This window comes from Capra hircus, chromosome 3 (assembly GCF_001704415.2).
Source record: "Capra hircus breed San Clemente chromosome 3, ASM170441v1, whole genome shotgun sequence".
Classification (NCBI taxonomy): Eukaryota; Metazoa; Chordata; class Mammalia; order Artiodactyla; family Bovidae; genus Capra; species Capra hircus.
Window position 1 is genome coordinate 7,772,415 of NC_030810.1, and position 24,506 is coordinate 7,796,920.

The 24,506-nt window shown below is 50.6% G+C and overlaps 2 protein-coding genes across 7 annotated transcripts in view; both read right to left on the reverse strand.

The window, feature by feature from the left end:
- The window catches only part of SAG (S-antigen visual arrestin), a 30,870-nt gene extending 19,877 nt beyond the window's left edge, over positions 1-10,993 (reverse strand). The window contains exons 1-5 of one of the 3 annotated variants that reach the window (XM_005678743.2): positions 10,888-10,993; positions 10,073-10,203; positions 5,590-5,650; positions 3,131-3,175; positions 734-927 (exon numbers count right to left, since the gene is read on the reverse strand). In XM_005678743.2, the coding sequence (XP_005678800.1) occupies positions 734-927; positions 3,131-3,175; positions 5,590-5,650; positions 10,073-10,177 (405 nt within the window). In that variant the 5' untranslated portion in view covers positions 10,178-10,203; positions 10,888-10,993. Of the gene's footprint in view, positions 1-733; positions 928-3,130; positions 3,176-5,589; positions 5,651-10,072; positions 10,206-10,887 lie in introns of those variants that run through there. The other 2 variants (XM_005678742.2, XM_005678744.3) reach the window with 2 other exon arrangements.
- The window catches only part of ATG16L1 (autophagy related 16 like 1), a 44,271-nt gene continuing 41,586 nt past the window's right edge, over positions 21,822-24,506 (reverse strand). For all 4 annotated transcript variants that reach the window (XM_018041065.1, XM_018041061.1, XM_018041058.1 and 1 more), the window contains 2 exons: positions 24,105-24,206; positions 21,822-23,377 (listed from right to left, as the gene is read on the reverse strand). In XM_018041065.1, the coding sequence (XP_017896554.1) occupies positions 23,284-23,377; positions 24,105-24,206 (196 nt within the window). In that variant the 3' untranslated portion in view covers positions 21,822-23,283. The remainder of the gene's footprint in view (positions 23,378-24,104; positions 24,207-24,506) is intronic.

The following is a 24,506-nucleotide window of genomic DNA, read 5'->3' on the forward strand; positions in this document are numbered from 1 at the left end:
CCACGAATTTAACTCCTCCAGATCCCTCGTGCAAGTGGAATCACACAGCATTTGTCCTTAGGCAACTGGTTTCGTTCACCTAGCATCACGTTGTTAAGGTTCTTTCTCGCTGTAGCTTGTGTCAGAATCTCCGGCCGTTTTAAGCCTGAACCGTATAACTTTGGAGGAATATGTAATCTTAAGACCCATAAACATGCTAGTGAAGAGGGTAGCCACCCCCGCAGCAAGTCCAGGGTGGAGTCATCAGAGGCGGGCACTCTGGCCCCAGGGTCCCTCTGTTCCACCAGGGATCTCTCTTCTGTGACCCCTCAGGCTGTGCTCAAGGCTACAGACAGGATCTCATTTCACTAAGATCTCCTGGCTCACGGGGAACTCTTGCCTGCTTAGAAACTCCTCAGGGCCAACTGAGGGGCACTTCTTTCTTTTTATAGATGAGCAAGTGAAGGCGTGACACGCACGTATAATTAGGTGGTCGGATGCAGTTTAAATATTTAAACTGTAGGTTGAAACAGTGCCTTCAAAGCCTAGAAGGCTATTTTCAAGGACTTAAAAAAAAAGACAATGACAGCCCAGGCAATCTAGAATTTCCTCCGTGCTAGAAGGGTGCAATTTGAAGGCCCGTGCTGGTGAAGCCATTACTCTGGCCCCATTCCTTGGCCACCGGTCACGTCACAAGGCGCTGGGGGTGGAAGGAACCTGTGCAGCGGTGGGGGCGGGGCGCGACGTCACCCACCGTGAGCAGGAAGGGGTAGGTGTTGGCCCCCAGCTTCTTGATCAGGCTCTCCTGCAGCTTCGTGGTGGCGCCCGAGGCCCCCACGGGAGGGAACACTTGGATCTGGGAGAAGTAGAGGTCCCTGCGGAAGCTCAGGCCGATCACGTCGATGTCTTCCTGGCCGTAGCGGAAGGCACACGTCAGAGACACGTACACTGGGAGAGAGACAAGAAGGGTGGGCTTGGCCAGTCGGTCAGCCTGGCGCCCCTGCCTGGGCTGACACCGCCTGCCTACGGGTCTCGGCATTCAACCTTCAGCATCCCGAGGGGATGGGACCTGGGTACCTCACCACCCAGCTGGCCCTTCCCTCCCTCTGGCTTGCGTTAATTACTCCAAAGGGCTGGTTCGGAGGGCGGGGAGGCCCCTTGGAGGGGCCAGGTTTTGTCTCCTGACTCCACTGTTTTCCACAGCCTCCCCACTTTCCCTCTTGATCCACCAGCTCAGGGGCCTCAGGAGGCTTTTCAACAGGGTGAGGTCACTCGGGGTCTGAGGGCGGGAGGTCTGTCTAGAGTTGAGAGCAAAGGTGAGAAGCAGAGGGGAAACAGCTTTAGGGAGTAGAACTCAAAGCTAAGGACTGCCTGATCTGGACGTGGCCACGAGGGGAGTGAGCCGGTGCTCAGGGACCAGGTGGAGAGGTGAAACCAAGTCCCAGATGAAATCCGTCTTTTCAAATGGCTCGGAAACTTCATTGAGCTTTCTCTAAATCATCGGCACTTATGAAAATTCACTGTGGTTGCTGCTGCTGCTGCTGCTACATCGCTTCAGTCGTGTCCGACTCTGTGCGACCCCATAGACGGCAGCCCACCAGGCTCCCCTGTCCCTGGGGCCCCCGGCGGACCAGAGAAATTATATGAGACTACACGTCTTGTGTAGGAGGAGAAGAGGGCGACAGAGGATGAGATGGCTGGATGGCATCAGTGATTCAGTGAACATGAACTTGAGCAAACCCCAGGAGATAGTGAGGGGCTATCTGGCATGCTGCAGTCCATGGGGTCTCAGAGTCAGACATGACTTGGCGACTGAACAACGACATGTGTTTTGAGGATGGACTGTTTACAGCTGTCGTTAATGTGGTAAATAAAACCACACGAGGTGCCCTGTGCTTGAACGGAAAGCACGTCCACCCACGTCCTCAGGAGCCGTGGGCTGAGGATTTTGTCTGTGTCTGCCTCAAGGATAAGTGCCCCTCGGCACTAAGCTCAGAAGAGTCACTGATCACTTGCTTATCCTTCAGCCGACATTTGTAGGAACAAGGTGCCCAGAGATGACCTGGATTTATGCCTGCCTCTCCGGGAAATGCTTTCCTGGCCAAGGGCGTGGGCTTTCAGGGCTGGAACTGGGCTCCTCCTGGTGTAAGAGAGGAGCAGGGCGCTCCAGAGAGAGCCAGAGACAGTAGAGGTGGGCAGTTGTCAGCCTGTTTCTGCCCTGTCCCCGGGGTGCCGAGGGCCCTACAACTGACATACTCCAGAGCACATCCAGGGGTAGGAGCAATCCTTGCAGGCTGCCGATAGCAACGACTCTAAGAGGCATGCTTTGAATGGAACCGAGTGATAACTCAGATGGGCTCTCATTTAATTTACACAACTGTTATCAGCATCTAATTGCTCGCCACACACTTCACAGCATCCAGAGATCACTGAGCGTGCTGCGCTGCCATGGCCCACAGCCACCAGCGTGTGCTGTCACTCCTTGCAACCCCATGGACTGCAGCCCCCCAGGCTCCTCTGTCCACAGGGACTCTCCAGGCAAGGGTACTGGAGTGGGTTGCCACGCCCTCCTCCAGAGGATCTTCCCGACCCAGGGAGGGAACCCAGGTCTCTGACATCTCCTGCAATGGCAGGCGGGTTCTTCACCACGAGTGCCACCTGGGAAGCCAAGAACCACCCGAGTCAGCTTAAAAAAAACTCTGCCTTCCAGCAGCCTCCATTCCTCACTTTTCAGGTAAACTCAGAAAGGAGCCCTCCTGAGTCTGCCTGGACATGGAACCACAGGACATGGTGGAGAGGGGCGTGAGCATGCAGTCTGCGGAGGGGCAGCCCTGGGCTCTGGGCTCCGTCTGCCGTCCCTTATCCGGTCGGCTCGAGCAAGTGGCTTCCCTGAGTTTCCACCTCCTTCTGGGAGATGTGGACAGCGGGCTCTGCTGTGGACAGAGCCCGTGTCCCAAGGATCATACGAGGGAGTGTGGATGAGAGGCCCGAGGCCCTGGCAGCGAGAATGGGTGTGCAAGGGCTTCCCCACCTCTCCCTGCGCGCGCGTGCGCGCGTGCGCGCACACACACACACACACACACACACATCCCCTTCCGGCAGCGAGCCGAGACCAGACCCCACTGCCTGGAGGATGGAGGAGCACCCTCACCTCTCTTGCCCTTCACGAGCTCAGGATCCACCAGCACGACTCCATCTAAATGAAGAGAGAGAGAACAGTGAGGGTGGAGGACGTGGAGGAGGCTGGAGGCTTCCTGAAGTGTGTGTGTGTGTGTGTGTGTGTGTGTGTGTGTGTGTGTGTGCATACCACACGGAATCCATATTCATTACGGGAACCTTAGAAACGGAAGTAAACAAAGGGAAAAAAGTCACCCCGTTTCCACTACCCAGAGACACCCGTTGTTGAGATACTGATCCAGAACGATTTCTCCAGATTAGATGCATTTATGGAAAAGTTTTCACTAAAAAAAAAAATGAGATCCTACTATACTGTTCAGTTCATGGCTTTCCTCACTCAACTGTATATTGCAAACATCTGTACACACACATACATACACACTCACATAGTATGTATTAATCACTTAAACTGGAACAAATGGCCACACATTTGCTCCAATGAACAGATGTATTATAAATTATTTAATCAACCTTCTCTTGTTAGGGCATTTAGGATGTTTCTGATTTTCCCCATTATAATTAAATCGCAATGAACATCCTTATAGATAAATCTCTATCCATGGTAGCATTGAATGTGGCTTTTGATAATATAACTGCCAAATGACCTTCTAGAAAGGACATTGCTGAAGGACATGCTCAACTTACTGCCTAAATTGCCAGTCTTTTACACATTAAAAAAAAAAAAAAGAAAAAAAGAACAATTTGAGTTGAAGTAATTATAGATTCCCAGGAAGCTGCAAAGATAGCACAGAGAGGTCCCCATGTATCCCTTATCCAGTTTCTTCCAATGGTTACCTTAGATAATTGCATACAATCTCAAAACCAGGAAGTCAACATGGATACACTGTGTGTATAGCTCTAAGTCGTTTTATCAAATGGAGATTTTGTGTTAGCACCACGGCAGTCCGGACACAGAACTGTCCTCTCAGCATAATGATCTCCCTCCTGGGCTGAGCCTTTGTAGTCACACCCAACTACCTCCCCCCACCAACCTTAGCCCCCTGAAACCGCTGTTCAGTTTTCCTTTTCTATAGTGTTGTCGTCTCTAAGATGTTATATAAATGGAATCGTAAAGCATATGGGCTCTTGAGATGGCTTTCCACTCATCATAGCACACTTGACACTTACGAGCTGTAGCATGGGTTGGTATTAAAACTTAACTTGGTATTTAACTTAATTTTAACTTAAAATTGAGTTAAAAATTGAAAAAAAAAAATTTGACGGTGTATTGCTGCACGTGAGATCTTAACTCTCTGAGCAGGGATGGAAACCATGCTGCCTGCGGTGGAAGCCCGGAGTTTTAGCCACTGGACCGCCAGGGAAGTCCCTGGAGTTCGCTCTTTTCCACTGTCGAGCGGTATCCCAAGACACGGACGCGCCCCAGCGTGTTTAACCTCGTTCCCCTATTGAGAGACATTTGGGCTCTTTCTAGTTTGGAGCCGTGACAAGTAAAGCTGCTGTGAACAATCACATACAAGTTTTTGTGTGAACATAATCTTTCATTTCTCCAAGATAAATGTGCAGGAATGCAAATTGCTGGGTCATATAATAAGTATATGTTTAGCTTTTAAAGTAGCTGCCAACCTGTTTTCCAGAGTGGCTGTCCCATTTTACGTCCCCACCAGCAATGCCTGAGTGATCCAGCGTCTCCACATTCTCGCCAGCATTTGGCTTTGTCACTGTTTCCGATTTTAGCCATCCTGACAGGCGTATAATGATATTTCATTGTGGTTTTAATTTGTATTTCCCTAACGACTAATGCTGTTGAACATGTTTCTTTTTCTGTTGTTGAATATTTTTCTGTGTGCTCAGTGCCACTCATATTTTCTTCAATGAAATGTCTTTTCCTTTTGTCTGTTTCCTAAATGGATCTTGTTTTCTCTTTAAACTGGTGAGTTTTGAGCTTTCTTTATATACTCCAGAGATGCGTCCTTTGTCTCTCTCACACTCTTTAAAATTGTCCCCAATCAGCCAGTGGCGCCTGGATGATGTTTTAATTTACATTTCTTTGATTAGATTATTAACAAAGTCAGATTTTTTAAAAAAACACAAAACTAGTAGGTGTCTGGTGACTTAAAGGAAAACCAGCATTAAAATCTCACCCCAGACCTTCCCTGGTGGTTCAGTGGATGAGAATCTGCCTGCCAGCGCAGGGGACCCTGATTCAGTCCCCAGTCTGGCAAGGTTCCCGCACTCCAGGGAGCAGCCGAAGCCTGTGTGCCACAGCTACTGAGCCCGAGGGCTGCAGCTACCAAGGCCAGCGTGCCTGGAGCCCGTGCTCCACAACCAGAGAAGGACCGAGATGAGAAGCAGCTAGAGGGGAGTCCTGCTCGCAGCAACGAGAGAAAGCCTGTGCAAAGCAACAAAGACCCAGGGAAGGCAAGATAAATAAACAAATAGATTAAAAGGAATCTCACCCCAAACTCGACTTACCCACAGGCTCTACTCGTTCAACGTGGTCTATGTAGTCTCTCTTCCCCAGGTAGATGGTCACCTGTGAGAACAGAGATGGGTTCTCAATGGTCAAAATACCCGAAGGTATTCACGTTAAAAATCAGCAACAACCGAAGAAGGAAAAACAGCAACAATGGAAACGTTTGCTCTCATTTGGAGAAGAGGAGGTGCCTGGTGCTGCTGCTCGGCCTCCCTGTCCTGTGGCCTCCCTGTCCTCCTCTCGCCCTGCTTGGCTGTAGGCAAGGCTGTAGGCAGAGACGATGGACTGCGGGAAAGGTGTGGTCTTTTCTCAGCCTCCGAAACGGCTCCAAGGAATTCTTCCCATCTCTTTGGGAAGACCCTGTTCTCCCCGCCTTTTCCCACCAAGCTCAGGTCTCCTGACAACCAGGCAAACTTGGTGGATTCCTGGCTGATACTTTAGTGGAAAGTAACGCTTAGGTGCATGAGGCTCCTGTCAGCTGTTTGCATGTTGAACCTTTCATTTCTCGCTGTGATCGAAAGGTTTCTCCTCCTTGTTAGAAGAATTTCTGGACTCAGCAAGAGGCAGATGTTCTGGCGTCCCTGAAATCCTATCGGGTGAGCATCTATACAGATACACCTGAAGAAGCGGGGAAGGCATCCTGGCTGGGGAGGGATAACTATCTCCCAGTCCTCGTCCTGTCTGTTTCAATGCCCCTGGCAGCAAAGGTCCCTTTATCACCCCCGTTTGTGGGAGAGCATCGGTTGGATTCACCGCCACTCACTGCCTTAAGCCGTGGCACTGTGGCCATGGTGGTAAGAATTCTCTCACGCATCTTTCAGCCACCACCGTGTCTAGTGCAGTGTCTGGCACAGGCAGGAATTTAATCAACATTTGCTAAGTGCATCAGTGAGTGAATGCATGGATCCTGGCTCGCTCCCTCTTCCCCAAGCCTCTGAAATTCGTATGTCTCTTTCCATGGACACTCAAAATAATTTCTGTTGGCATTAAATCATCTCCTATATCTGCTCCCTTGTAGCAGTTATCCAGGAGTGTATCTCTGTGGCTTCCAGGTTATTTGTGTGATTGATGTTGAAGCACCTGACCAAGTGCTGGGGGTGGGTTATGGTGAAAGGATGCTTTCTGGGTAAAAAAACCTCAGCGTGTAAAAAGTCCAGAGCCAAGAAAATGCTTCTGGAACTGCCTATGGTTTCACCTGCAGGTGCGTAGCCACCAAATGGGGATGCAAACAACCAGAAAGAGTCTTACAGGACCAGACTCTAAAGATTCCAGGAGGATGTAGAAGCATTTGAAACAGGATGAAAGGCCTGCAATTAAGGGGTATGTGGTGCTTGTCCTGTACCAGGCGCCAAGCTAAGTACATGGGGCACATTATTTCATTTAATCCTCATGACTACCTTATGAGCTAGGGATTAAGCCCGTTTTATGGAGGAGAACACTGAGGCTCTGGTTGCATTGGCAGCAAAGTGGAGAAGGGGTTGGCGAGAGGAAAGCCAGGTAGGCAGCTGAAAGTGGTCGGGAGGAGGGCGAACTGAGGAATGAGCAGGAAGGGAGAAGATAGGGGGACAGAGAATGTCTTCCTCTTTTTCAAGCTTTGGCTGTGAAAGGAGAGCTAGAGAGGAGACGGGGTCAAGGGACATTTGCTGTTCTTTTTCTTGTGTTTAAGATGCATGAAGTCGGTCCTTGTTGTTATGCTTAAGCTGGTACTGGTAGAGAAAGAGAGATATCCCCAGAGGGAGGAGGCTTTGGGACAGGACCCAGAGGAGGTGGTGGGCCACGACCCAGGCTGTAAGTAGCATGAACCTCAGTGGAAGCAACAGCGCGTCCTCTGCTGCAACTGCAAGCGATGGGAAGAGACAGGAGCAGGTGGGGAAAGTGGGGTGGACGAGGCAAGGCTCCAGCCCGTCTGCTGCCTACCCATCTGACAGCCACACGCACCATCTTCCTGGATAACAGTCACCAATCATCGCATCCAGGGCCCACCATCCCCAAGCGGTTGTGTTAAGAAGGCCACCCCAGAGGATCGTTCTTTTTTCCCCCCAGTTTTACTGAGATATAATTGACATATTGTTTAAGTTTAAGGTGTACAATATAATGATGTATGTGTAAATCACAAAGCTATAGCCACAAAGCTATAAGCCAAAACTGAAACTCCAATACTTTGGCCACCTGATGCGAAGAGCTGACTCATTTGAAAAGACCCTGATGCTGGGAAAGATTGAAGGCAAGAGGAGAAGGGGACGACAGAGGATGAGATGGTTGGATGGCATCACCGACTCAATGGACATGGGTTTGAGCAAGCTCCGGGAGTTGGTGATGGACAGGGAGCCCTGGTGTGCTGCAGTCCACAGGGTCGCAAAGAGTCGGACACGATTGAGTGACTGAACTGAACTGAACTGAATAGCCACAATAAATTTAGTTACCATTCATCATGAAGGATGACTCTTGAATGGCCTGCTCCTATTCTTTTGGCTCAGGATGGGCTGAAGGTGGGCATGTAATCAGTTTTGACCAATGAGGTAAAGACGAGTCTGCTGGAGAAATACCTCCTCACCCTTAAGAGACCCCAGGAATCAACAGCTTTTTCCTTCTGGAAGGAAGTGAAGGTGAGTCCCCTGAAGCTGGGGCAGCCGTCTTGCCACCAGCCAGAGGGTGAAGGTGGCAGAAGACGGAGGAGTGGCGAGATTTGGAGAGAAACTGGCCCAGGGCCCTGGCACAACACGCCCGAGGCCAGACAAAGACTTGCAGTGGGAATGATCCTAATACGGACAGAGTCGTGGATGAATTATACTTTCCTCCTAAATACAAGAATTCTAAATTTTCCAGGTCAATGGAGGTCTAGCTAGGTGGGAGTAAGGAAAAAGTGAGAAAGTGGTAATGCCCAGCAGGAGCGGTTTCTCTCTTCTTTTGCCGGAAGTCAAGATAAAGTTCACTGGAGAGACACAAGTTGGAAGAGAGCTGGGAGGGTGAAAGACTGCGGGGTATCTGACTTGTCACCCTGAAGAATCAGAGGACTGGATGGAAGTATGGAGATCTTCAGGGAGGAGAGGAGAGGGGAAGGGGAGAGGGTCTGTGCAGAGCCCGTGAGGCATGAGAAGCTTCAGAGAGTTTCTTTCAGGCCGAGTGTAGGCTTCAGGAGTCAACCAGAAGAATGACCTAGGTCCACATCCTCCACTGTTTATCTACTGCTGGCCACCAACACTTGAAATATGGCCACGCCAAACCGCCATGTGCTGTGAATGTAGAATGCACACCAGGTCTCAACAACAGAAAACAAATTTAGCATATGTCATCGATCTTCATTGGAAGGACTGATGCTGAAGCTGAAGCTCCAGTACTTCAGCCACCTGATGCGAAGAGCCGACTCACTGGTAAAGACCCTGATGCTGGGAAAGATTGAGTGCAAAAGGAAAAGGGGGTGACAGAGGATGAGATGGTTGGATGGCATCACTGACTCAATGGACATGGGACTGAGCAAACTCTGGGAGGTAGTGGAGGACAGGGAAGCCTGGCATGCTGCAGTCCATGGGGCTGCAAAGAGTCAGACACGGCTTGGTGACTGAACAAACAACAAACAAGTGTTAGCAATGTTTCTTATACCATTTACATGCTGAGATGATAGTTTTTTTGTTATATTGGCTTAAATAAAATGTAGCATTAAAATGAATTCCCTGTTTCTTCTTACCATTTTAACATGGCTAATAGAAAATTTTAAAATTAGAAGTGCAGCTTGCAATGGATGGCACAGAACTAGACTGTCAGCCCCTGAGAAGCCGTCAAGCCGTGCAAGGAGACACCATCCACAGAGGCTGTGGGGCGGGCCCTTGATTGCGTCTCCCCATCCACAGAGGCTGTGGGGCGGGCCCTTGATTGCGTCTCCCAGGCCAGGAAGTTCATAGGCACGTCTAGCCCACCTACCGTCCCCCTGATGAAGCCAACAGTGGCATCACCTCTGCCGGGTATGCAGGGTGCCAGGGTATCGGCCGTGCAGCCACAGTGAGCACTGTGGAGCCTCGGGAGACGCGCCCTCATCCAGTGGTCCTGGAAGCCCTGAGCTTGGCGCCTGGGGTGGGTGCCAGACGGTAGAGAATTGCATGACCCAGCATCAGCGCTCTCCCCAGGCAGGTAGGCAAGACGATGGAAAAAGGCCCAAGTAAATTATAGGCGTTACCAAAGCAACGTCTGAAATGTAAGTCAGGGGTTCAAGGCTAGAAAAAGAAGTAAAATTGGAGGAGAGGGATTGGGCACCGAGAGATCAGGAGAAAACGAAAGGTCCTGGGGCTGAAGTCTTGTTGAGATTGAAGGGAAGTACTATTTCGGCAAGTCATCCCTTTATATCTCATCTATCACCCCAGCAGACAGAGGTGGATGACACTCACATTGCTTCCACTGACCTCACAGGGTTTTGATATTGATCCCATCTATTCGAAAATCTCCTTAAAAAAAATCGTCACTCAAGCCCCTCACATGTGCCCCACTTACCGATTTATCACGGGATATCTTCTTGTAGATAACGTGGTTTGGTGCAGGCTTATTGGTCTGCATGTTGGCTGCTGTGTTAACGGTCCCTGGTGGTTTCTTCCACATTAGGGTGTACGTCAGGTGTTACAGGGCTGCGGAAAGGTAAAGCCATCCTAAATATAACATCTAGAACATTCTCGGAATTATACCTACTTATGAGATACTGTGCATCCATTAGACATTTCCTTCTATCTCGATATCCACATTTGACTCAAAAAGGCCTTTGTCTGGTTTGTATTTCACTACAGTGAGCTGCTTTTTTTTTTTTTTTAAGGTATTTATTTTTTCCTGATAAGCGTCAAACACTTCTTAGTAAGCCTCACCAGCAAACCTCACTTCTTAGTAAACCTCACTTCAGGATAGATTCCCACGAGAAGGTTTTACTTTGAGACTAAGCCTTGGTATCGTCACAGTAAGCCAGATTGATTTTAAAATTCTATCTTGATGATATATCATGGCAATTAAGGTAGAAAAAGTTCCTGCAAACCACAACCTAACCACTTCATGAATATCATTTGAAAAATCCGTTAAATCCCCTAAAAGTCCTGCTCAGCAATTCACACTAAGCAGAGTTCTCTCTCACTATCCCCAGCTCTACCCACAACAAAGAGGCTGTCTGAAATTCAAAACGCCTTCTGAGTTTCCCTAACAAGTAATGTCCATGGAAAGGAACTGGGTCAGACTGACTGCACGAAGATGCCAGTCTCCCCGGTCCTGGCTCTTTCCTGGCCTGCCCCGAGGTTCTGAGAAGGCTTTGCTGGAGGATGGTCACGTACCTTGTGCGACCAGCCGGGAGGGCCCAGGAGGTGGGGAGAAGGTGTGTGTGCCCTCCGGGGTGAGCAGACGGCCAACCCCTGTTCCGTCTACCCAGACAACTTCACACGGGCCCTGGCTGACCGCTCAGGGGGATTTGTAGGGAACTGGGAGAGTGTGCCCCACACCCACATCTCAGTGCCTAGAAGCCAAATCCCATTGAAGGAGCAGAGTGGTAACTGGATTAGTGCTGAGGCGGACGAAATGGTAGCTTCAGCAGTTCTCAGCATTAGGCAAGGGCCTCTCGGTCTCCCTCCAGAGGGGCTCACGGTGGGCTCGCAGGAGCCAACTGGCTTGAGCGGGGAAGGGAGGCGGGGGGGGGGGGGGTAGGTGGGAGGGATGACAGCTAGTAGACTAAAGCTACTTTCTATCTTAACCCACTTTGGGTTCTGGAAATAGACTGATTATCCCTTCCTCCTGCTATCACCAGGAGAAGGGATTTTCCAGAGCTCAACCAACTTGATTAAACTCAGCAGGCAGCTAATGCAACCTTGGGGGTGGGGATAGAGACAAAAAGGTCAAGGAGAAATGTCAACCTCAAGATGAATCCTGGTGTTACGCAAGCCAGACGGGTGCTGTCCTTCTCCTCTTCCCCGTGTCCTATCCATTAGGTCATGAGCCCTGTCAGTTTTGCCCCCGGCGTCCTCTGAATCCTTCTAGTCCTCCAGCCCCCGCAGGGTCCACACCAGCCCCTTGGCTTTCCCAGACTATAATGTCTCCTGCTGTCTAAGTACATCCTTCCAAGCCCTGAGTAGCCACCCTCCGGCTTAGCATCTCACCTTGCTCTCAGCTACAGGCACAGAACTTTATTTTTGAAAAAATTATTTGTTTATTTGGCTGCACTGGGTCTTAGTTGCGAGATCTTCAGCCTTAGTTGCAGCACATGGGATCTAGTTCCCTGACCAGGGATCAAACCTGGGCCCCTGCATTGGGAGGTGGAGTCTTAGTCACTGGACCCCCACGGGAGTCCTAGGCACAGAACTTTAAAGTCACGCACTCCAGCCTCTGCCCACCCTTCCCCATCTTCCTGCAATGCACACCCATCATTGCTTCTGTCTGGAACCACCCTCTTCTCCCACACTCCTTGATTCTTTCCACCCTTCAGACTCTGGCTCAAGAGTCACTTCCTCAGGGGAGACTTCCCCCACCTCCAGACTAGGTTGGAGGCTCTTCTGCATCTGATGCTTGTCTGCAAGATAATTTCATGGTCTCTCATCTCAGTCAAGGCTATGGTTTTTCCAGTGGTCATGTATGGATGTGAATTGGACTGTGAAGAAGGCTGAGCGCCGAAGAATTGATGCTTTTGAACTGTGGTGTTGGAGAAGACTCTTGAGAGACCCTTGGACTGCAAGGAGATCCAACCAGTCCATTCTAAAGGAGATCAGCCCTGGGTGTTCTTTGGAAGGAATGGTGCTAAAGCTGAAGCTCCAGTACTTTGGCCACCTCATGCGAAGAGTTGACTCATTGGAAAAGACCCTGATGCTGGGAGGGATTAGGGGCAGGAAAAAGAGGGGACGACAGAGGATGAGATGGCTGCATGGCATCACTGACTCGATGGACGTGAGTCTGAGTGTACTCCGGGAGTTGGTGATGGACAGGGAAGCCTGGCGTGCTGTGATTCATGGGGTTGCAAAGAGTCGGACACGACTGAGCGACTGAACTGAACTGATCTCATATTTGACTCTAGGCTCCACGAGGTCAGGGACCCCACGCTGTTTTGTTTATCTTGTTTATATTCCAGTGTCTGGAATAGAATATTCAGGGAATGAATGCAGGGGATGGTGTGGTCACTAACATGCATGTGTTTTGGACTTGAGCTGGTGTCTCGAAATGAAGCCAGTCTAAGCAGAAAGCCAGTTCTGATGTTTGGGGTGTTAGTATCTACTGAGATACCCCAGTGGCTTCCTGCCTAACCCCTGCATGATCTGGGTCCCCTTTCCATGACTTGCTCACTTTGCTCCAGTCAGCTGGCCTCTTTGCTTTTCTCCAAACCTGCCTCAGGGCCTTTGTACCTACTGTTTCTTCTTCTGGAACACTTTTCCCACAGACAGTCACTCGGCTCGTTCCCTTTACTCCTTTGAGTCTTGACGTCGCTGTCACCCTGTCCATCTGTATCCTGGTGTACCACCCCATCCAACACTTCTGTCCTCCTCCTCAGCATTCCGTTCCTCTGTAGCACCTGCCACCATCTAACAGAGGACAACTGATTCATTTCTTGTTTATCGCCTGTCCCCTCTCCGACCACTGTTAAATTGTAGGTTCCAGGACTGAAGAGATTCTTGACTATTTAGTTCCTCTCCCATCTCCAGTGTCTAGAATAGGGGCCTCAATAAGCTTGGAGAAAATCAATGAGTCACTGGATTGCAACAGTATGCTGGCTGGCAACAGCTGAAGTTGGGAAAAAATTTCATTTCTATGAGAATAAAATTTTAAAAATATATCTAGATCTATAAACAGATCTAGTTCCTTAACCAGGGCTCAAACCAGGATTGCCTGGGAGCAGGGAGTCTTAACCCTTGGACCACCAGGGAAGTCCCAACTTTTGAAAACTTTAATGGAGGAATGTCAGCTAAGAAATGTAAAGAGAGTGATAGAATTAGAAAAACACCACTTGACAAACTCTGACTGTATTAATTGTGCCTTTTTATTTTCTATAATTTTGATGCTTTGACATCTGAGGCTTTGCTGACCCTGAAGAGACTGCCATCCCAGGCTAGTTTTTTCCCAGAGTGACTGTTTTTCACATCTGTATCAGCCCACCCAGGATGTGAACACACCAAAGGCCTCCTTTCCTGCTTTGCTGGGGGGTCTCACACTCTGAACCATTACTGCCTTGCCCCCGTCACTCATCCTGGGGCCCGGTGTCAGACAACTAGAGACAGCCCCTGCACCCCAGAGCCCACGTTAAGTCCGCTTATCTTGTCTCGCCAGTTCTTTCTCTAGGAAACCACAGAAAACCTCTTGCCCGTGTTTTCTCCTTGATCCTTCTTCTACCGCCCAACTGGCCCCTGGTGCTTCCATGGGCGGCCTGCCCCACTTTGAGGAACTATAAGTAATAACCTATCTTTTCAATAACAATGTCTTCTGAGCCACTGATCTCACCAGAGCTGAATAACAGTAAAACTTAACATTGTAAAACACTGATGACATTATTGACTCAGATGAGGATTCTTTACTGGTGTCAAAACCATTATGTGAAGAGTTGAAGGGGAAATGTTTGTTCCTATGACACCAAAGTGATGCCATATGGATCAAGACTTCACAAGGTGCAAGCCTTTTGCAACCACATAACAGGGGGACCAGGCGTGGTCTGAAGTCAATCTTAGCATCTCCAAAGTGTCAACCACTGTGATGTATGATCTTAAGACAGCTGGAATCCATCAAGCTTTTAGACATCACTTCTCATTTGTAGGACATACAAAGAACAGCTAGATGAGACCACAAGAAAGCTACCAGATGAATGTAGAAAGTGGCTGGTATCTTTTGTAAGTCAATGTCCTAGAAAAGAGATGCATTGGATTAAAAGACAGTTAAGGGACTCAACATCCAGATGTACTGTGTGGTCCCCACTGAATAAACAGGATGTAGAGACATTTTAGGCCCACTGGGAAAATCTGAATATAATCTAATAACGTGTCAGTAATATGTTCGTTAGGGCTTCTCTAGTGGCTCAGACGGTAAAGAATCTGAATCCCTGGGTTGGGAAGAGCCCCTGGAATATGTTTGTTATTTGACCTCAGACAGGTAGCATGGAAATTACTGGGCGAGGAAGGTAGAGACCGTGACTGAGCAAAGGTCACAGGTGTGTGTAGTACGATGGCATTTTGCAAACACACAAGTCTATGTGTGGATAGATATGGACACGTGTGTTTCCATACCCATTATATGCAGTCTCTGGGATAGGAACCAAGGAGCTGACATTGGTGGTCTGTGTGAAGGGAATGCTAGGCTTTGTTTTTAAGAAATCTTCTCTTTTCCCTAAAAAAAACAAAAAGAAAGAAAGAAGGGAATTTCCTGCTGGTCCAGTAGTTAAGACTCCGAGCTCTCACTGCCAGGGGCCCAGGATCAATCCCTGTTGGGAAACTAAGATCCCACAAGCTGTGAGGTGCAGTTTTTTTAAAAAAAAGAAGAGGAAGAAACATGACTGGGGCCCTTCTAGTGCCTCCATCAAATGGGCCGCCCTGAGCCGTGGGTGCCCCCCGGGATGCCCATCCTCCTGTGGCTGTGTTAGCCCCAGGTCCCCAGGGTGGAGGTCTCAGCCACTGGCCAGCCAGCCCTGGGACAGGTAGGAGAATCTGGGGTGCACTGCACGTCAGACCTCGCTCTTTCTGGAAATCGGAGTCTCTGGTAGTCACTCCCAGCCCCTGGTCTGCAATGCATTTTTCTCCGCTTGGTGAAGAGTCGAGGAAAACAAGGACACTGTTGCCAGTTTCTTCACAGACCCAAATGCTTTCAGTATAAAGGGTGGTTCTTTATTCTAAGGTTACGGAGTTCTAAATTTTTCTTTTTTCTTCCATATAAATTCCTTCTTCTTCCTCCTAATCTTTAGATACATGCTTTACATGCAACCAAATCTACCCATCTTCAGGGCAGTTTGATGAAGACACATTTCCGTTGCCCCTGAAGTTTCCCTGGCATACGTTTCAGTTGACTCCCCATCCCAGGTGACCACTGATTTGCCTTCAGTCATTTGTTTTGCATTTTCTAGAATTGATTTATGAATTTAAACAGTGAAAAGCCGGAATAGTATAATAATAAACACCCCCATAGTCAACACGGAGATTCAACATTTCACTGCATGTGCTCATCTCTCTATTGCTTTTTTCCTTTTGAACCATTTCAAAGTAGCAGACACACACTTTACCCATAAATATTTCAGAATGTAGCTGCTAAGCATAGGGGACAAAGTGTTCTTCCTTTTATAAAATAGAGATGAGCGTAGATGGCAGTTTAGGGAAAAAGAAAATCCTTACTTGACCAAAATGAAGTTTTCCAACTCTTGCTACAGTTCTGGAAATTTACTGGTCTATTAATTCTCAGAGTCTAGGAACCACTCCCTGGCTATGCATTATTTGTTTCTTGCGTTAGATCCAGTGAGAAGCAGCTACAAGCCCCGCGTTTCATTTCCCAACACCAAACGCAGTGCCAGCCCGAGGGGGTGGAGGGTGGGATGCGCAGCTAAGCAGCTTAGAGGCTTTGGGGCTAGGTGATCATCTTAGGTGGTTATTAGGGCACATGCATGAGGGACACTGGTCCAGCCTGCTAACCCATCAGCTGCAAAATGAAAGCCTGTGTCCTCACTGCCTTAGTTTTACGGAAGCAGAGAGCACTGGACAAGTCTGAGGTTACTGTTATTTATGAAGAGTGCCAGGGAACCAGAACTACCTCAGTTCCAACATGTACCTCTTAGTCAACTGGCCATAAGAATAGAGGGCTGTTGTCATGGGTTGGGCTGGCTAATGTCTGAAATCCCAAGTGGAACCCCGTGGGCAGAGATCCTTGAAAAACATCTAGTCTACATGCCATCCCTTGTGTCGAGCTCCTCTACAATATCCATAGGAAGCTGTTGGATGCTTCCAGGGACGGGGGAATCACTACCACTTTTCTTTGAAACAACAGGAAGTGTGAGGAAATTTTCTCTAAGGATGGTAATCAGCCTCCCTTCTACCTCTCTGCATGGGTCTAAGTTAATCCAATCTCTTCCACGTCAGTTTTTCCTGATTAGAATGTTTGTTGTTGTTAGAATATAGGTGCTCAATCCTCATGGGCACTGGAACTCTCTCACCACTGGGGTCCTCCCCCAAGACAGATGTCAAATATCCCTCCTGAGGCATCACGCTGACAAGGGTGCCTAACACTCCAGGTTTCTGTGTGCGGGAAGCAAGTTGTACAAACAGCCCCAGACTAGAGTCCTGGATGGTCATGGCTCACTGATGAGTCCACTCCGATCCTGAGAAACTAGATCCGTCTCACTGTATTCTCTGCTCCATCTGCAGAGGGACTCAAGGAAAGGCATTAAACGTACAGGGAAAACCTTGAAAAGCTCCTGATCCACTTTCCTTCACCCTGAGGCGAGCGCTTCTTCCTTTCTGGTCCTGCCACGTGGATCCTGACGCTGGAGTGGGCTTCAATGCTAACGAGCTTGGAGTTGACACCATTGAGGTGCTTCCTCCTGAAACTGAGCTGAAGCTGAAGTTCCAATATTCTGGCCACCTGATATACAAAGAGCTGACTCACTGGAAAAGATAAGAGGGCAAGAGGAGAAGGGGGCGGCAGAGGATGAGATGGTTGGATGACATCACTGACTCAATGGACATGAATTTGAGCAAACTCTGGGAGATGGCAAAGGACAGGGAAGCCTGGCGTGCTGCAGTCCATGGGGTCTCAAAGAATCGGACACAACTTACAATTGAATAACAACAACACCACACTGAGATGCATACTCCTGTAGCTGAGCAAAACTAGGCAGAGCCTTCTGGAGAAGTCTGTTACAGCGTGTCTCCCCAGACTCCCGTGTTGTAGCCTGTTTAGCCCTCCGTGTGATGGTATTCAGAGGTGGGGCCGTTGAGCGAGATCATCAGCGTGGTCCTGATCTGACAGGATCACGGCTCTCCTTGCACACACAGTCCTGTGAACACACAGCTCAGCAGCAGCGAGGCCTCAGGATGAAGGACCCCCGCCAGCATCTTCGGCCAGGACTCCGGTTTCCGGGTGTGAGATGCTTCTGTTGTTTAAGCCGCGCAGGCTGCAGAACTTCACCCTTGCAGCCCAAGCTGAGCAAGACGAGGGCCCACGCTTCTCTACGGAGAGATCAGAAGTTTAGGAAAAAAGAAAAAGGACATTCATCGAGCTTAAGAAATAGCCTTTCTTCTTGAAACTCGGCGTGGTGCTCATACATGTGAATGCACTACAAGCCACTGTTCAGTTTAAAACAACTAATTTTATGTTAATTTCAACTTAACACATTTAAAAATAGTAGAAAAAGAAACTCATTTATTTTTACCTCGTGACCCAGTGCGTGTCTGCATGCTAAGTCACTGCAGAGGTGTCCGACTCTTTGCAAGCCTATGGACTGTAGCCCGCCAAGCTCCTGTCTATGGGATCTTCCAGGCAATAACACTGGAGTGGGTCGCCATTAAGGAAATTACTTATTTCGGCTGTGCTGGGTCTTCATCGCCACACTAGGGCTTTCTCTAGTTGTGGTGTATGGGCTTCTCATTGCAGCAGCCTCCTGGAGCACAGGCTCTAGGCATGCATGCTTAGCTGCTCCGTGGCATGCGGGATTTTCACAGTCCAGGGATCGAACCCATGTCTCCTGCATTTCAAGGCAGACTCTTAACCACTGGACCTCCAGGGAAGCCTGTCTTTTCTTTTTGCTGATTCAATTCTATTAAATAAAAACTTTTAAATAGAGTATCCACTCTGTGCTTAGCATTACCTGAAAGCCAAAGATATGGTTGATCCTGAGACTTCTGGCTTGTGACCTCTTAGACCCTCCGCTGCCCCTTCAGGGAGTAGCAGAACCTATGGCTTTCTTTCAGTTTGGCTGTGCTGGGTCTTAGCTACAGCCTGCAGGATCCTTAGTTGTGGCATGAGAACTGAGTTGCAGGATCTAGTTCCCTACCAGGGATCTAACTTGGGCTCCTTGTATTGGGAGCTCAGACTCTTGGCCACTGGACCACTAGGGAAGTTCCTTGTATGGTTAGTTAGAAACTGGACTGTGTACAGTCTATCTTCTTATGGGCCTGGCTCACAAGCATACCTATCTACTGTTTAAGTCTGTTTCTCTGGAGAAATGAAGCCCAAAGCCTGACTTCCCCTGCTCTCTTCCCCAGGTCCTAGGGTGGGAGCAAACCACAGGGCCTGGCACACAGCAACCTCCAGGGCGAATGTTCCTTGTGGTGGTGGTGGTGGTGGTTTAGGGGCGCAGTCGTGTCCGATTCTTTTTGACTTCATGGACTGTGTAGCCCATGAGGCTCTCCTCTGTCCATGAGATTTTCCAGCTAATACTGGAGTGGGTTGCCATTTCCTCCTCCAGGGGTCTTCCTGCCCCAGGGATCAAACCCAGGTCCCCTGCACTGTAGGCAGATTCTTTACCACAGCCACCAGGGAAGTCCACAATGTTCCCATGTGGAACACAAACATCACTTATGTGAGGAAAGTCAACCAAATCCAGCTGGGACCTCAGGTGCCAGAACTGCTGTGGAGATTCTCCTCCATGTCCCCATGCTGCTGGGCAATGCCCCTCAGAGGCAGGCAGCGCTGCTCATGCTGTCTGCTCCAGCCAGTGGGTAACAAAGGTGACCAGGCAGAGCTGCAAGTGATCCCACAGACGCCTGCCTTATTGCATCACCCTGTTTCCCCTGCTGATGGCAAATGAACGGCCAGATAAGTGGGGGGCCACCCTCTACCAGTCTCCCTGAACCCGGCTGGCTATGCCCGCTCACACAAACGATGCTCATTTGGAACCATTACGTCATGGCACTTTGTTATGCAGCAAAAACTAACTGGATCTTGACTTCAGCCAGGCAGTCATAAGCAGCACTGGCACCATCAGAATTCGAACATGGACTGGATCGTGGATGGCACTATTGTTTACTCACTCAGTCGTGTCCGACTCTTTTGTGACCTCATGGACTGTGGCCCACCAGGCTCCTCTGTCCATGGGACTTTCCAAGCAACAATACTGGAGTGGGTTGTCATTTCCTTCTCCAGGGGATCTTCCTGACCCAGGGATGACACTGGGACTCTGTTAATTCTGAGGTGTAATTATGGCATGGTGTCCTTATTAGGTTGCATGCTAATCTATGGGAGAACTGTCACACTTGAGGTTTGCTGTAAAATACTCTGGCAAAATTGCCGAGAGGCAGGAAGGGGGCTCTGACACTGGCGTTTCCTCCGCTCTTGTGGGCTCTGGATCCTCCAGACGTGGATGCTCCCATCATGCCCTCCGCTCAGGGATGGAAGAGGGCAGCTCGGCCCCCAGCAGGATCCATGAAGGAGAGCTGGGAGCAGCTGAAGGCCCCACCGTGGACCAGACCATTGAGAGAATGGAGGAGCATCTGGCGGGGACGCACGGAAGTTCAGAGGCACAGGTGGAAAACAGAGCTCCAGGAGGCAAGAATCAGCTTGTGGCTCCAAGTCTGCTCTTACCGGCACGCACCACACATCTGACGTGTTTCCACAGAATCTATGTGAATACAGGCACGCTTCACTTTACACAAGGTTTCCAAAGTCAACTGGCTTGAAAACGGGATTTCTAAGAGGTGCCTCCTGCCGCCGCACACTGTGAGCGGGCGAGGTGGAGGTCCCCGGGCACCAGTGCCTGCCTGCGGGCCAGGACTCCAGAACAGCTTCTTGCTTAGCCGGGAAGCTCTCCCCCAGTCGTGACAGGAGACTCTTCAGCTCTGACAGAACCGAGAGCCGCAGCTTCTGTCTTACCACCCAGGACCCCTTATGACAACAGGCACGACTCGCAGCAGCTTTCCTCACTGCCCCGTCCTCACTCAGGGCTCTGCCCAGGCCGTGAGCTTCAAATCCATGGTCTCGTCCCCCAAAATCACGGTTGACCGAGGTCATGCCATAGGTGTGAAGGCACACAGGTAGCTTGGCACACCTGCAAACCGTGGCCTTTCCCAGCACACGCGCTCCTGGGGCCGGGTTGGGCCTCTCCGTTGCCCAGGGTCCTCACGAAACTTCCCGTGTGCCACGATGTGAAGACACACCAGGACTTTACTAGATTCATAGATGAAGGAGAGTGTGCCACAGCAGGTGCCTTACAAGACAGACACAGAACTCGATACCTCACACGACTCTGGGCGAGGGCTGCGGGAACATAAACTCTATGTCTGTATGTGTCAGGTGGCACATAGGATCCTGGTTCCCCGACCACAGACTGAACCCACACCGCTTGCAGAGAAGTGCTGAGTCCTAACCACCGGACAGGGACTTCCTGGGAATATAAATTTTAAGTCTTGAACTGTCAACCTGAGACAGGCTAATGTCTGGATCAAAGCCCACCCCAGCTCCAACCAGCCAGGATTCGCTCAGGGCAATTTTGAAAACTCCCGTGCCCACTCCTGCCCTGACCAATGGAACCAGGAGCACTGGGGGAGGGGCCCAGAGGGCCTGAGCAACAGAGAACAGACCATGACGTGGAGGGAAGCACCACCACGGTGGGAGCCCACCCTGTACCCCAGCCTTGACGGCTGGGTGAGCTGGAGAGCAGACGTGCTCCCCTGCAGTCAAGGAAAACAGGACCATCAGGCTGCTGGCCTGCTTGCTTTCAGCCTTTCTGAAGAATGACTTACCTCCTTGAAGGTGACTGCCATGGGCTCCCCTCTTTCCACTGTCTGGCAGCCCCTGAGACTTCAGGTCCTGATGGAACCCCAACTTGAGCCGCTGGGCGACTGTGTGGTGATGGGCTGGACAGAGGTCCTCGGGAGTGGGGGGGATACTCCAGGGAGACTCTAATTTGTTTTGGCACAAGGCTGCTTCTAGATATCTTGAGCTGCTCTGAATAAATCGCTCCCCAGTTAGGAAATTTATGCCCCGTCAGCACAGAAGAAGCCTGAAGGCTGGGAGACTCACAGTTCACGATCTGTCCTACGGATAGCATCTCCAGTGTGGGGACCGGGGCTCCTACGGCCACGGTGTGGAGCATACCACACAGCTACCAAAATCCTGAAGACAGCCTTTTCTAGATTCAGTTAAGATCTGCAAGTAACGCGGAACTGAAACACTGACGTTTACAGGTAGCAGTAACAACGAACCACGAGGAAAGGCATGGGGAAAGTATGAACCGTTATTTACAAACAAATGAGTACCAGGAAAATAAATGAAAGAAACAGCTTTTTGCCCTTAGGATGAAGAAAAATAAAATAACCACCAAGAGGCATGGAGTTTTGAAAAGTATATAACAGATTTCTTCTTTTATTTACAATCAAGTTCTGTTGGGCAACATAATTAAATAAATAAAAGATGTGCCCTGGCCTGTGAACTTCAACTCCTCTCAACGCAAGTCCTCTGGACAGCAAATGAGGGAGGCGAGGGCAGGGGAAAATGGGGCACGTGAATCACCCCACTTGCCCTGCCCTAGCACTCGCCCCCAACAACTGTCTGGAGAACAAGTATGGAAGGAAAAAAAAATAAAGTGCAATGAGTAAGTGATAAAAAATAATGGTGTTTCAGCCGCTCAAGAAACTAAAATTTTACAAACAACTAAGATGGTAAAGATACATGTTTTTGTTTTTTTTTAAAAAAAAAAACCTGCACAGGCCAGTTTTTCCCTGGCCTTGTCACACGTCCTGAAATCTAAAGATGGCATTCCCACGCTTCCTGGAATGGGCTTCCTGCACTAAAGCACCGATGGGGTATTGCACGTAGGCCTGGCAAAGGGGCACGACCCGGAACTGCTGGCTCGGGGATAACACACCCGAGGCCTCCGATCCCACCCACCAGCCACCCTCACCCCAGCGTGGTGGGAAGACGGTGGCAGGCCGGCGGCTGGGACGTTCCAGGTGATTCAGGAAATCAGTCTTCGCTGACTGACAGCACACCCGCTCTTCTGGAAAGTGTTTTGCGCTTCCTCTGCTACCCCCGCCCCCAACTTTTTTTTTTTTTTTTAATGAAACAGATTTATTTCTTAGTCAAGAAACAGATATGTAGACCTGTTGGCAGCAGGGGTGGGGAGAGGCAGTTTTGAAGAAGAGTTGCTTTCCAAGATCGCTTCGGGAGAGCTAGGGAGATTCCAACAGGGATCAGAGGAGACCAGAGTAGAGCCTCTAACACAGACACAATGCAGCAGGGAGGACCGCAGGCCCTCGTCTCCTCAGAGGCCAGGGCAGCCCCACGGGCCGGGGGGGCGGGGGCTTCCGGTTCGGGTTTCTGCTGATCCGATGATTAAAGCAGGTTCCCTGGGAAAACGACCCAAGGGGACAGGACATGCATCAGGCCAGGACCGACCCTGGAGGACGGGAGACAGCACGGGGGAGAACCGACGCCCCGGCGCGGGGGCGCCTTTGGCACCGCCGCCCAGGAGAGCGCGGGCGCCCGCGCGCCCCACACTGAGGTACGCGAGACGGGCGCCAGCAGCGTCGCTTCCCCCCTCGAATCAGGGCAGGACCCTGAGCCCCTGGCTGAGGGACCGCAGCGTCAGTGTTCTCAGTGTTACCTCTTTCAGGCTGGGGGGGGCCTCAGCCACGACCCTCAGGAACCCTGCTCGCAGGCAGGCCCCGGGGCCCCGGCTGGAGCTGTTCTCGGGAGGTCAAAGCCAAACCCAACACGCCACCTGCCAGGACAGAGCTGTGGGGCCCGCCTGCTCCTCCAGCTCCAGACCGCTCTCTCCCGACGAGGGGCTGTCAATACTCCGACCACAGCACGGCCTTACTTCCTTTGTCCACAGTGACCACGTGGGAGCCGGCGGGGGACCAGGCCACTGCGTTGATAGACGAGCTTCAAAGGGAGAGGTGGGGACACGGGTGAGACCTCAGTGAGCTGAGTGCCAGGCTCCCTCCAAGGCTCTCACCAGCAGGGAGTCAGTCAGGCCTGTCCCAGCACCTGGTTTAACGCCAGTGTGGCCCCCCATGCACAGGCAGGCGCTCACAGAGCAAAAGAAGCCCGCCGTGATTCCAGGAGGCAGTTTAGGAAGAAAGGGAGCCAGGCCTTATCACGTTTGCCCTCAGGGAGTAGCTCTGAGAGAATTAAGAGGAGCACCTCAGGGCGGGCAGTGAGCGGCCTGTCTTCTCAGCAGCAGCTGAGCTTGTGGGGACAGGCCGAAGCTGAAAGAGAAGGGCGCCTGGGGGAAAGTATGTGAAAACCAGTGGTCACAAGCAGTCAATTTCCTGAGGAAAGGGACTAGAAGGGAGACAGGGCCGCAGAGGGGGAGGAGAGTAGTGAAGGGGCGGGAGGAAGCGGGGGTGTGTACACGATCAAAGAGGCAGAACGCAAGCCTTTCTCTAGTGGCCGCCCTAACTTGTCCTGGAACGTAAATGAGCAGGACCCAGCGGTCTGCGGTCCAGTGAGAACGGCCCCAGCTTCTCTCCACTGACCTCACCCGCAGCAGAGCACCTGAGTAGACGTGGCCCTCGTGGGGTCGACCTGGGCCCATGCCCGGGAGAGCATCAGCCCCTGGGATGGAGCCACAGGCCTGCTCAGTGCCTCAGAAGGGCTGCTGTCTCACCTGTGATGCTTTGAGAGGATCTTCTCCACTTTCCCGGACAGCACGTTCCAGATGTACAGCGAGCCCTCGGCCGCGCCCGCTGCTACATAACTGCCGTCAGGGCTGGAGGACACAAGAGAAACGGCGTCCGTCACCCCTCAAGTCAGCATCCTCACAAGGACCTCTCCCCAGGAAATCAAGGTTTGCTCTTCGCTTACAAGTCAAACTCATGACCACTCTTGAGTACCCAGGAACCCCGAGATGCTATTCACAGCCATTTTGGCTGAAAGCTGCTAGACCGTTATCTGGCCTCACCAGCTACTGAGAAATGGTGCCACTGCAGTACTTCTGCGGGGCACAAGTCCCCAGTCATGTCGAGCACACAAGGAGGTCAAGGGCAACCCCAAGTGGGGAAGGGTTTCC